The sequence below is a fragment of the Dunckerocampus dactyliophorus genome, chromosome 18 (assembly GCF_027744805.1).
Source record: "Dunckerocampus dactyliophorus isolate RoL2022-P2 chromosome 18, RoL_Ddac_1.1, whole genome shotgun sequence".
NCBI classification, from domain to species: Eukaryota; Metazoa; Chordata; class Actinopteri; order Syngnathiformes; family Syngnathidae; genus Dunckerocampus; species Dunckerocampus dactyliophorus.
In genome coordinates, this window is record NC_072836.1 from 21,230,045 (window position 1) to 21,242,956 (window position 12,912).

Sequence of the window (12,912 nt, forward strand, 5' to 3'; positions counted from 1 at the left end):
TTTTATGATACAATGGCGACCGATATACAGGAGTGTACTTGTAGTCTGAACCAAGGAGTAAGTCAAGGAGTATTTGACTCAAGTCAGCAGGGATTCAAAAGTTTAAAAGGGCAAAAATGCCAACTTCTGTGTGATTTAATACATACATACTGGCATTGTTAAACTGTTTTGGGACAAGTGAATCCAACAAAATTCCCAGAAAGTATCAGGGCGCAATGTTAGCAACACTCTGTTCAGCTTATCAAGTTTGTTAGCCCTTTCAGACGTTAATTCATCTCGACAATGAATCAATAATTGTTTTCTTTTTACTTACTACTTTGTTTCGTAGAACATGAAAGTTGTCTTTTGTACATTTCGCCAGCAGATGTTAGCATCGAGCCACCAGGCCGGAATGTGCGTTTCTTCCCTGCGGCATAAAACTGATGCAACTGGTTATCTGGCTTTTAAAGAGCCCGCCTTAAGCTTATCATCGTGAAACTGATTGGGTTGTTATGTATCACGGTAACAAAATATGCAAATTCATTGGTTCTCGCACCTGTCAGTCAAAAGTTCTGTCCTCAAGTAGAGTACAGCCGCACAAGAGCTACGTTGTAAGTGTTAAAGTATTTCTACTGGGTTAGCCTCTGTATTTCGGGATTTCGCCTTTGTATTTGTAAGTATGTCTCTCATGGTAAATGTGGGAGAAATGTTTTTAACTCTGGGAAGCAACGTTAAGAGTTTGTTTACAACTATAACATCGTTGTCAAATGCGATTAATAGCTAACGCTGAATGGTTACTGGGGATTTACTCACAAATAAGAATTGCACTCTAAAAAATGTGAAGAAAAAAAGAATAGTTTTAATACCTGTATTATTTTGAAGGAGATTTGCTATACCATAAGCCCAGAGTTATTCAACTCGTGGTCCGCAGGCCAATTCCTGCCCGGGAATGACGTCAGACAGGCGACAGGAGTTCAGTTAAAAATTTGCAACATTATTGGCGCAGATTCTTAAAAACAGTTTTGTAAAATAGAGGATCTTTGACGATTGTTTTTTGGCAGTGGGTCTTTAAAAACAGCAGTGCTCCTGTCATATGAGGGTGGGAGGGTTTTCTGGCGGCCGTTATTTGATATTAGTGTTATTTATTATTTGCTATATAATGTATATGTCCACTTCCTCATTAAAATCTGCGTTCATTGGCAGGTAGAATGAGCGTGGGCTTCATAGGAGCAGGCCAGGTGGCCCATGCTCTGGTGCGAGGTTTCACCGCTGCAGGTATGTTTCACCTCGACTGTTCACATTTGATTTGTGCTGATTGCAGTCAGACAGTAGAAAACGTGTTTGTCTTTGTGCTCAGGTGTAATTGCCAGCCACAAAATCACAGCAAGTTCCCCAGACACAGATCTCCCAACAGTCCAGGGACTCCGGGTGGGTACATTCAAGTTTCAAGTTTATTAGCCATATCAACAGTATAGGTATACAGTTGCTAGGAATGTATTTGGTGTGCTCACAGTTTGACAATACAATTACGACAATACAACTCGAGAAACAAAACTAAGGAGGGGTCAAAAACAGCACATAGAAGACAGGAATGACAGCGTACGAACATTGAAAAAGTGCATTGGTAAAAGTGCATGGTTGTACGGGGCTGCTGGAGTAACAGCGTGCAAAATAAGCAGAAGAGGTAGCAGGTCGGTAGTGGAGTCCAGTAAGTGTTAGCGCATATTCAAGTGGCGGATGGCTTGTGGGTAGGTGCTGTCCCTAGAACGTGTGGTTTTGCATGTGATGCTCCGGTACCTTCTACCTGATGGTAGGAGTGTGAATAGATGGTGTGCTGGGTGAGTGGGGTCGGAGGTGATGTTCTTGGCTTTCCTGGCAATTCTGGTGTTGTAGTGTGAGGCTAATGTGGGAAGATTGTGGCCAATGATTTTAGAGGCCCTGCCTACCACCCTCTCCAGCTGTTGCCTATCTTGGCTGGTGGTATTGCCAGACCAGGATGGAGAAGGTGAGCACGCTTTCTATTGTGGCGCGGTAGAAATGGATCATGCCTGTTTGACTGACCCCAAATTTCCTCAGCTGTCGGAGAAAGTGTCATCTTTGGTGAGCTTTTGAAATGATGAGACTGGTGTTCAGGTTCCATGACAGGGACTGATGGATGGTGGTGCCTAAAAAACGAAAGGAGTCAACCCGCTCCACTACCTGATCATTCATGCAGATGGGGATGTGCTGGCCTGCCTTTTTCCTGAAGTCCACTATGAGTTCTTTGGTTTTTGATATGTTGAGTGTAAGATTACTGACTGCACACCACTGTACTAGGTGTTTGACCTCGTCGCGATATGATGTTTCATCCTCGTCGCGTATGAGGCCTATAACTGTGGTGTCATCTGCATATTCATACAATATGATCTCATTGTGTGGAGCTTGATAGTAAATATATCAATGTGTGCAGAAATTAGGTGTGCATTTCACGACCAGTAACAAAGAGACGGTGAACAAGAGCGACGTCCTCTTCCTGGCGGTGAAGCCCCATATCATTCCTTTTGTGCTCGACGAAATCGGACCGGACATCGAGGATCGTCACCTTATTGTGTCCTGTGCCGCAGGTGTCACCATCAGCTCCATCGAGAAGGCAAGTCGCTATGCAGGTTTATGTCAATTTATCTGCACGTCAAATCCTAAGGAGTGTATCCGTTTGCAGAAGCTACTGCAGTACCGCACGAATCCAAAGGTGATGCGTTGCATGACCAACACTCCAGTGGTTGTGCGTGAAGGGGCTACTGTGTATGCCACGGGTACCCATGCACAGGTGGAGGATGGAAAGCTCTTAGAGCAGCTGATGGCCAGTGTCGGATACTGTACGGAGGTGGAGGAGGACCTGATTGACGCCGTAACGGGCCTGAGTGGCAGTGGCCCAGCTTATGTGAGTCACTTTGTTGATGTTGGGGTATTGATTTTGAGCCATAGCGAACAGGTTCATAAATCCGAGGCCTCTTTCACATGTTTATGTGTGAATGGACAGGCAGGTTATTACATTGTGTGTGTATGTGAATAGACAGACTGATGTTTACATACACCGTGTGTGTGCAATATGTGACTGTGCAGACAACTGTTTACGTGTCTGTGTGTGAATAGACAGACAGACATATATGTACATGATGCGTGTATGTGACTAGACAGACAGCTGTTTGCATTATTTATGTGAATGCACAGCTGTTTACATGGTGTGTGCATAGACAGGTGTGTACATTGTGTGTCGATAGACAAACAGATGTTTACATGATGGTTTTTATGTGAAGAGACAAATATTCACATATTGTCTGTGTTTGTCTGTGTGAATGGAAAGACAGATGTTTACATTTGTGGTGTGGTGTGTGTGTGTGATTGGACAGACGGATGTTTGTTTACATTATGTGTAGAATTTAAAAAAATTAGGTTTCAAATAATTTCAGCTACAAAAATCTCAATGAAAAAAATCAACTCTAACCCTGATTGTGGTCTTCCAGGCGTTCACGGCTGTGGATGCCCTTGCTGATGGAGGTGTGAAAATGGGTCTGCCCCGGAGACTTGCCGTACGCCTCGGAGCCCAAGCCATGCTGGTATGTGCATTGTGGCTCATACAGGAATGATGTGTGAATGACATCTTGTGTGTACAGTGTAATCCAATTTGAAGAACTTGATAAGAATATAAAAATGTGCAGGTAAGCTCAAACAGCTTGCAGGCACACTACTGTTATACCCACCTGTACCACTACGTGTTGCACTTTGCTCAGCATCCACAGTGGTTAATTGTGCCCGTCAGACCAAATCATGTGACTACAAATCATGTGTCACTCGACACAAATGGCATAATTGGCGCTCAGCTGATACGATCTCTGGATCTTCTTGTCTCAAAGGGGGCAGCTCGAATGCTGCTGGACTCGGAGCAGCACCCCGGGCAGCTCAAGGACAACGTGTGCTCACCAGGGGGCGCCACCATTCACGCACTGCACGTGATGGAAAGCGGCGGCTTCCGCAGCCTCCTCATCAACGCGGTGGAGGCCTCCTGCGTTAGGACGAGGTAACTGGAACAAACGAAGAGCGAATCATATTGTTTTGATGTTGAAAGTTAAAGTTTGTTCCAAGGGAGCTTCAGTCATTGGCAGACCAGGAGAAGATCTCTCCGGCGGCCATCAAGAAGACAACCCTGGACAAAGTAATGCAGCAGCCAGGGGTGACTGTGGAGGCTGTTGGAGTCAGATCACGCGGTATCAGCATCTTCAACAATAACAAACCAAGAATAAAGAAGAACTGATTTGAATTGGATTGTTTTGCAAAGGGCGTGTTGCACATCCTGTTAGGTGGTGGAAGCATTTGCTTGTGGATTGTTTTGTCGACGAGAATGAAGAAAAATGGGACGATGCCTACATATTTTTAACATGTTATTCTTAAATGGGTGCTTTTTGACAAGAAATGGTGAACATTTCTGCATGTTTTTGAGATGTGGGGGGGGGAGCCGCAGTAAACAAGCATGGTGAGAATACGCAAACTCCACACAGCAATGTTCCAAAGGAGATTTTATCTCCTGAGCGTGACACTGACATAGTTACCACTACATCACTGTACTGTCCATTATACAAATACTGCAAAGTATACAGTATACAGGATCTACATAAACTTTACACTGTGAGGTCTTCTTAATATTCTGTTTTTTACTCCCTCTGCTAATTCAGTTATTAAAATACAGTCATGGAAAAAATGATGAGAGCAACTTTCAGTTTATTAATCCATTTGAATGCCTGCTACAACTAAAGGTACATTTGTTTGGACAAATATACTGCTCAAAAAAATTAGAGGAACACTTGGAAAACACATCATATCTAAACTGGGGGGAAAATGATGTTGAATATGTTTCCTGATAATAAGTGGGTGATGTATTAGTAACAAAATGATGCCACATCATTTGATAGAAATGGTGGTGGGTCAGTGATGGTCTGGGGAGGCATATCCCTGGAAGGACGCACAGACCTCTACAGGTTATATAACGGCACCCTGACTGCTATTAGGTATCGGGATGAAATCCTTGGACCCATTGTCAGAACCTGCGCTGGTGCGGTGGGACCTGGGTTCCTCCTGGTCCACGACAATGCCCGACCTCATGTGGCTAGTGTATGCAGGTAGTTCCTGGAGGATGAAGGAATTGATACCATTGACTGGCCCCCACGTTCACCTGACCTAAACCCAATAGAACACCTCTGGGACATTATGTTTAGGTCCATCCGGCGCCGCCAGGTTGCTCCTCAGACTGTCCAGGAGCTCATTGATGCCCTGGTCCAGATCTGGGAGGAGATCCCCCAGGACACCATCCGTAGTCTCATTAGGAGCATGCCCCCACGTTGTCAGGCATGCGTACAAGCACGTGGGGGCCACACAAACTACTGAGAATCATTTTGAGTTGCTACAATGACATTTTAGCTAAATGGACCAGTGTGCTGCATCATTTTTTCACTTTCATTTTTGGGGTGTCTTTGATTTCCCCCCTCTATAGGGTGATCATTTTCATTTCTATCAAATGATGTGGCATCATTTTGTTACTAATACATCACCCACTTATTATCAGGAAACATATTCAACATCATTTTTCCCCCAGTTTAGATCTGATGTGTTTTCCAAGTGTTCCTCTCATTTTTTTGAGCAGTGTATATGTATATACTGTATATATATATATATATATATATATATTTTTGCTTTTGTTTTTTTAAGGAAAGGGGAGGAGAAAAAGAAAAGAGAAAAAAGGGGGAAGGGAAAAAAAAGAAAAGGAAAAAATGAAAAAAAAACTTTCTTTATTCATATTTAACTTATAGAGTCATTTTTTTTTTGTCTTACTGTCATCTATTATGTATTATAATCCTGATTACCACAGAAAACATGACATGGATTGCAGGAAGTGAACAACATGTACTGTACTAGATGTAGAATAGATGGGGGGTAGGATTAAATAAACTTTGCTTCTTTCTACTCCTTTTGGACATGTGGAACTATGAAAAATGATTCATGAGATGTATTCCATTGGAACCTTCATGTTCAAATAAACTCAACCAAACCAAACCAAACCAAAATGTAAAAGACATAAATACGTCGCTTGGGTTTATGAAAACGTACGACCACATCTTCGGTATTGAATGAGTTAAAAGTAACTAAAAAGAGATAGACGGAGCCCTTTTCTCACGATACGCCTCCCTGTCCCTCGGACTAAGACTCCCGTTTTCTCACTTGGTCCACCAACTATCCCGCTACTCGATTTTTTTCTATCCCGACTCAAATGCTTGAGACAGACAGCCTCCTCACAGAGCTTGGGTTCTGTTCAAGGTTTCTCTCGCAGAGGGAGTTTTTCCTCTTCTCCGTCGCCAACTGCTTCCTCCGCTGGTTCCAGTTTTCATTTATGAGGAGCGTGAACATGGACGGACCTCATGTGCAAAGTGCCCTTGAGAAAACATTTGTTGTGATTTGGCGCTGTGTAAATAAAATTGAACTGAAGTAAATGGAATTGTCTGCCTTTGGGCCGGTCAGTCACAGGCCACATGTAGACCAGCAACCATTCACTTCTATGTACAATTTAGAGTCTCCAGTGAACCTAACACATATGCATTTTTTGGAATATGGGAGGAAGCCACAGCACACGACTCCACACAGCAATGATACCACAGGCATTCAATCTCCTGAGTGTGACGCTGATGTACTTGCCACTCTATCACTGTGCTGTCTTGTATGCAAACACTGTCTGCAAATATACTTCCTATACGCTGTGAGGTCTCCTTGATAGTCTGTCCTTTACTCTCTCTGTTGATACAGTATCACTTACTAAAACACAGCAACACAAAACAAATCGAGCACAAGAAGCCGCAAGATGTGAGGATAATTGCAAATACTTTTTTACATTTTAAGTTGGTTTTATGAAGCTGTACCTAAAAAAATTGGCATGTGAGGCATATCGCGGTTGACCTGACCATGATAAGGGAATTTCTCCTTATTTATCAACCAAATACTTTGGTAGTTAGAGCATAGAAAACGTATTTACAACCTTCTAAATACCGTTTTTTAACATTATTAGAGCCCTCAATACACACAATAACCCCCGTATAGTCACCTTTACACTCCTATTACCCAATATAGTAGACATAATATAGACACGTCAGCACTGGCAGAGTAGATCTTTTTTTTTACTTTCTATTCAGTACAGTACTTCCTGTGGTGGCTATATTGTCTCATCAGTGTAACATTACTGACACCTAGTGACCAGTGTAGAATACTACATATCACAAAATCTTTGGATGCGTCTTCTGAATGCCTTTTATTTGTATCTTATTTAACTTATCCATTTTTATGCTTGAAAATGCCTAATTTAGGCCAAAAAAAACCATAGAATTTGCTTAGCCATGCTTAGGTTTAGACAAATAATAGGCAATATTTCATTCATGAATATATATTTTTTAAAAAGCGTGATAGAGTGAAGCTGCGAAATTCAAAGTGCAAAGCGGCAAGGGACAAGAATAGCAGCGCAAATAAACAAATTGGTGTCAGAGTTCATCAATTCAAGCAGGGGAGTCCAAAGTTCATTCTTAAAATCGAAAACTAACAGCAAAAGTTGAAAAAAAGCAACACTGCATTATGTAATGAGGAAAAAGCTGAAATGTTAATAATAATAATAATAATAATAATAATACATTTGGTCACCACGTTGCCGTGCAGACTGTTTTTTCCATACATATTTAATTACTTAACATTTCAGCCTGTTATGAAAGTGCCCCCGCGTCGTTTCATTTTGGAAAGTTTGGACACCCCTGAGTTCGAGGATCGTAGTGTGAAGGAATCAGTAAGTGCCGAGATGTGGAAAAGGGGGAAGATTAAATACGATCATCTTCTTCCAACTCCGTGTCGGACGTTTGAATGTGCAATTGTAAACACGTAAGTAAACTAAACCGTTCCTGTCATACATATTGTGCGATACATGGTATATTTTTTTGTTAAAAATGTGACCCACGCGTGTCTTCATGAATGAAGTCACATGACCAAACACGATGACGCGATACAAGAGAAAGGAATCAACAACAAGGAAAGCGAGCGAGCTGGCGTTTTTCTCTGTTTTTGTAGTCAGAGCGCTCCTTCACAAAGTGTCTTCCAAAACACTAAACTGTGCCTCTCGTGTTTTCGCGTCGCTTCGAGAAGAGGTCACTGAGGGCTACAAGTTGAGGAAAACGTAACTCCCGCGTCAGATGAGCTCGGTGTTGTTGTGCTGACTGTGCATGCCTTCGCTTTCGGCTTCTTTGACAGCCTGACCCGCTGTTAGCCTCGCGGATTAGCCACCTAGCTTGGCCACGCGTGACGCCAGCACGACTGTGGCGTGACTGGGCCTTTCAATGTAAGAGCTCATGCTCACCTCACGCGCTACGGCGCTTTTAGACTGAAGAAACGTAGCGGAAGTGTGCTGTGTCGGTGGCTGTGAAAGGACAACAAATTTTCTCCCACCGGGCTGAGACGGAAGCTAATCTTTTGTACACAATCTAACTGATTTCAATAGCAGTTCGATTTTAGGCTCTCTCGCCTTCATTTTTTAGACGGCTGCTGAGAACGCGCGGGGATTTCCCTTCCTTCTCTCTTCCTTCCTTTCAGCGGCTTGTTTATTAGTAGGCGGGGAGTTGTTTGACACTTACTTTGACGCGTAAAAGGGCTAGGGAACGGGGTGGACAGAGTCGTGGAATGTCCAAAGTGTCCAACTAAGCTGCTTGTCGGCGTCCCCAACCGTCTAGCGTCAACTCATGCGAACCTGCTGCTTCATCACCTCGCCGTCAAAAGGGAGCAAAGAGCGATCGAACCGAGAGGCTGAGGATTGACCGTCACAGCAGCAGCAGCAGCAGCAGCAGCAGCAGGAGCCAGGTTGGTCGCCTTATTCTCTCATGACATCCCCACCGAAGCCTTAAATCGAAGCCCCCTCCTATTCCATTCTTTATTGTTTTCTCCTTACCATATCCAAGTTGACCCCCCCCCTCCACCCCACCGAAACGCCGATTCATTGAACCCATCGCCTCGCATCGGAACAATGGCCAAAAGCAAAAGCAGACGTCTTTTGTTTTAACAGCGTTATTTGCAGCATGCTGAATCATCACAATAGCATCCCAAATATAGCATCATCGATGTTTATCGCCTCCGAGGTGGGTCGAGATGCGGGTTGATAGCAAACCACGATGAGCATCAAGTGATGGCCAGCGTGCATTTATCATAATGTCTCTTTGTTGTCTTTATAGCAGTGCTCAGCCAGGGTGTTAGTGCATTCAGACTTGAGTGCCCATAGCTGTCAAATGCATTTAAAAATGCATGCTAAGCAGTATATCACGATAGGATAATGGAGTTCTGCAACGCGTGGCTGTCATATCTGGGTCATGTGCATTTATTATTGGAATGTATGGGAAGTTAAAAGCATGACGATGTCTGAAGGATATAACATGACATTAATAAAGTCTTGGAAGCACAGGAATGCAGGGGAATTAAGTCAAAATATATCCTGTAAGACAAGCCCTCTTTCACCACACCACATTTTGGAAAACACACACAAAAATCAAAATGTAAAAGTCATGTTTTCAGCGTCATATTCCAGTGGTCGTGTCTTATTAACATTTCTTAGCAGTTGTTTGGTGATCAAACTCCTCCTCTGTTGTTTGCCAACTTGCTATCAACCTTTGAGGCTTTTTTTCCACAGCACGTCTCTCTCCAGGTCACTGGTTTATGTGTGGGAGTGACAGGAAGACAAGCTCCGGAGGCAAAGTCATTTCATGTCAACTGTTGGTTTGAGTGAATATAAGACAACCTTGTCTTCTCAGACTTTTTCCCCTCTTATATTCACATCAATACAGTCATTGTCATTTTACAAGATGAAAGTAGTAGTACTACTGGGAGAAACGAGAAAAGTCAGGAGAAAAGGGCTAAAGCTGTAATTGTAATATTACAAATACAACAAAGTAAAAAAATGTCACAATATTACAATACACATAATATACATGTGGACTGTATAATGAGGTCTTTTGGTGGAACGGAGTATTAAAAAATATATACAAGAATAAAGTCGGGGACCATGAATTATGTCCAAATATAGTTGCAATACATTACAGTTTTATGAGAATATTTGTAATTTTGTTAAAAAATAATATTTTAGAGAAAATTAGTATTCGTATTGGACTGGCGACCAGTCCAGGCTATACCCCCCCCCGTCGCCCAACGTCAGCTGGGGTAGGCTCTAGCTTACCCCTGCGACCCTAGTAAGGATCAGTGGCATAGAAGATGGATGGATGGAAGTCAGAGTATTGCAAGAATAATAAACTGGCAATTTTACCCCCAAAAAAGAAAAACATCTGTAGTTGCACAAGCAAAAAAAATTAATATGAACAAAAAGTCTGAATTTTACGTGAATAAAAACATAATGAAAAAAAAGGTGGCATTATGAGAAAAAAGTTTTAATTTTATCGGAAGAAAAATCCAAATTTTACAAGAATAAAGTAACATTATTATGAAAAACTGTTAAGAGTATGTGGGGGAAAAAAGTTGATTTGTTTTTGTAAGAATGAAAGTCTCCTTTGAATAAAATCGTAATGTGATGTGGACGAAAACCACAACTTAACTATCTTAAGTTTCTTAAAACTCTTCTAAAAATATATTCCCTTTTTTTTGTATTATTGCCTTTTTACTTCTATTCTTGCAACGATATGACTTGAGCACAACTTTATTCTTGTAATATCACACACACAAAAATCTCTTTTTTTTTTTTACTTGATTATTTTTACCTTTGTATGTTCTTGTCTTTGTGTTGTCTAAACACGGGCAAAGATTTAACACAATTTAACAGTCCATTTCTCATATTTTGATTTGGCAGATGCTCTTGTCTCCCCCCGCGAGTGGCATGATGACATTTTCAGCCCATTAGCCTGCATGGAGGGCAGGTAATGAATTATCCACGGAGAATCTCGGTGCCGTTTAAAAAAAAAAAAAAAAAACATTTTTAAAGTCACCTTGAAAACTGTTGAGCATTTATAGGCAGATAGAAGTTTCCCCCCTTCTTGCTCGCCTAGCCAACTTATTTCATCATCGTCCTTGTGCTCGCGTGTGTGTGTGTGCGCGTGTTGCATTTAAATGTGTTTAGAAGGCAGGTGCTCGGCTTTGCAATAAAGCCCCGTCGCTGCCTTTCCTGTGCAGGTAACAAGAATAGATGAGGACCCGTGTAAGAGCTTGTGCAGCTGCCAGAGGTGTGCTGTTGCAGGCAGGTAGTGGTGGACATCAGCTCAGAGATTTATTACCTCTTACATGGAGGTGTTAAGGCGAAAATAAGGGTGGGATACTGCATGCGCGGCTCTAGAATTTTATGTACGGTTGACGAAACACAAAGCAAGAGTCTCTGCACAGCTTGTGGCCCATAACACCTCTGTATGGCCAACACACAGATGCGCCCGGGGAGTAGTTTACGCCTATTCAGGACAATTAATAGCCTCCAGAAAGGAACACAAACGTGGGATTTGTCCACAAAAGTGCTGCTTAAGCTTCACGGGAGAAATGCCTGGAAGCAAGGGAGAGCGAGATCAATATAATTTTTTTCCCTCGTTCCTTGCAACAGGGCGGGATTGTTGGTGATGAAACCTCTTGCAAGTGTGATTGCTAAGCGTTGCGATATGCCCGCTGCTGATACTTTCAACTCCATAGAGCGGCAAGTGTGTTTGATGACTCTCTGCTTGGAACTTAAATGAGATTTGGCATGTTCATTAGTGCCCGCCGTGTGTTTTCAGAAGGAATGGAAGAAAATATGGAGCCGGTCGTCGCTTTGCATCTCTAATTGCTCCCACTCTTCTTGGAGGACCAAGACTTTAGAGTTTCTGTTCAGCCAGATCAGGAGTGTCCAAAGTGCCACCCATGCACCTTTTGTGGCCCGCGGCTGTTTTTTTTTTTTATTGGCTCGTGGCACATTTTAAAAATAGAATTTAACAAGAAAACTACAAAAATAAAAAACTACAATAACAGCAAAAATGGAAAAATCCACAGTAATTTTGACAGATTCTACAATGGTGTGTGCATTAACTTTAAAATCTTAGGAATCAGTTTTTTGAATCGCCCATGCGCGCATGCATGTCCAGCGCTGCACGAAACCAAGCAGCAGTGCTAAGGGTGGTCGTCTCCCAAGCTGAGGGTTGCCGGTTGGGTCCTCAGTCCTCCCGTAACCATGTTGAAGTAGAGGAGAAATATGACCTCAGGGAAAAACTCAACTTAAAACGCTTATACGCAACAACGACGCTAAAAACCTTCAGCGTTTCAGTACGTGCAATCAAATTATGGAACGGATCGAGCAAGGAACTCAAACAGTGCACTAATATGAGGGATTTTCAAGACACAACACAAGCAGTTGATGTTTGTAAAAGACAAGGAAGAAGAGTCCTGAGCCACTGTGTACAAAACGCAACACTCGTGACTAACTCATCTGTTATGTCTATTTTATACTTCTTATTATTTATTACGACTGCTATATGAATTATTTATGGTGACTATTATTTACTATTTGACCACATTGTTCCATTACCTTATCAGTATTTTAAAAAGCAAAGACTACATTTGAATACAGGAAGTGAACAAATGTATTGCAGTTCATGTGAAACGGATGGGGGTTGGGATTAAATAAGCTTTGCTCCTTCCTACTTCTTTTGGGCATGTGTAACTGCGAGCTGTATGATGTGATGTACTGTATTCCAATGTAACTTGGACGCATGTTGACATAAATGAAACCGTTACCTTATCCATATCCGTATCGTATTCTTGGTCTAGATTCTGAACCCCCAGCTGCTCCTAATGCTCATCAATAGGTAAAGCAAGCGCTAGGGGTGTCCTCATACAACTTTTTACTTCCGATCTGATACCGATGTTACAGCC

General features: G+C 42.3%; 2 protein-coding genes across 3 annotated transcripts in view; both read left to right on the forward strand.

The window, feature by feature from the left end:
* The first annotated feature begins 544 nt into the window (after nucleotides 1–544).
* Nucleotides 545–5,557, forward strand: LOC129171578 (pyrroline-5-carboxylate reductase 1, mitochondrial-like). 2 transcript variants are annotated; one of them, XM_054760373.1, is made up of 8 exons: nucleotides 545–590; nucleotides 1,183–1,254; nucleotides 1,337–1,407; nucleotides 2,429–2,608; nucleotides 2,678–2,899; nucleotides 3,483–3,575; nucleotides 3,873–4,036; nucleotides 4,102–5,556. In XM_054760373.1, the coding sequence occupies exons 2-8, from the start codon at nucleotides 1,188–1,190 to the stop codon at nucleotides 4,268–4,270; spliced, it is 966 nt and encodes a 321-aa protein (XP_054616348.1). In that variant the 5' UTR covers nucleotides 545–590; nucleotides 1,183–1,187; the 3' UTR covers nucleotides 4,271–5,556. The 2 variants fall into 2 exon arrangements, with proteins under 2 accessions (XP_054616348.1, XP_054616346.1); XM_054760371.1 differs by having other exon boundaries at nucleotides 561–652; nucleotides 4,102–5,557.
* A 2,505-nt stretch (nucleotides 5,558–8,062) lies between these two features.
* Nucleotides 8,063–12,912, forward strand: part of LOC129171206 (transcription factor MafG) — a 28,360-nt gene continuing 23,510 nt past the window's right edge. The window contains exon 1 of the mRNA XM_054759638.1: nucleotides 8,063–8,889. The gene's annotated coding sequence lies outside the window, so the exon portion shown is untranslated. The remainder of the gene's footprint in view (nucleotides 8,890–12,912) is intronic.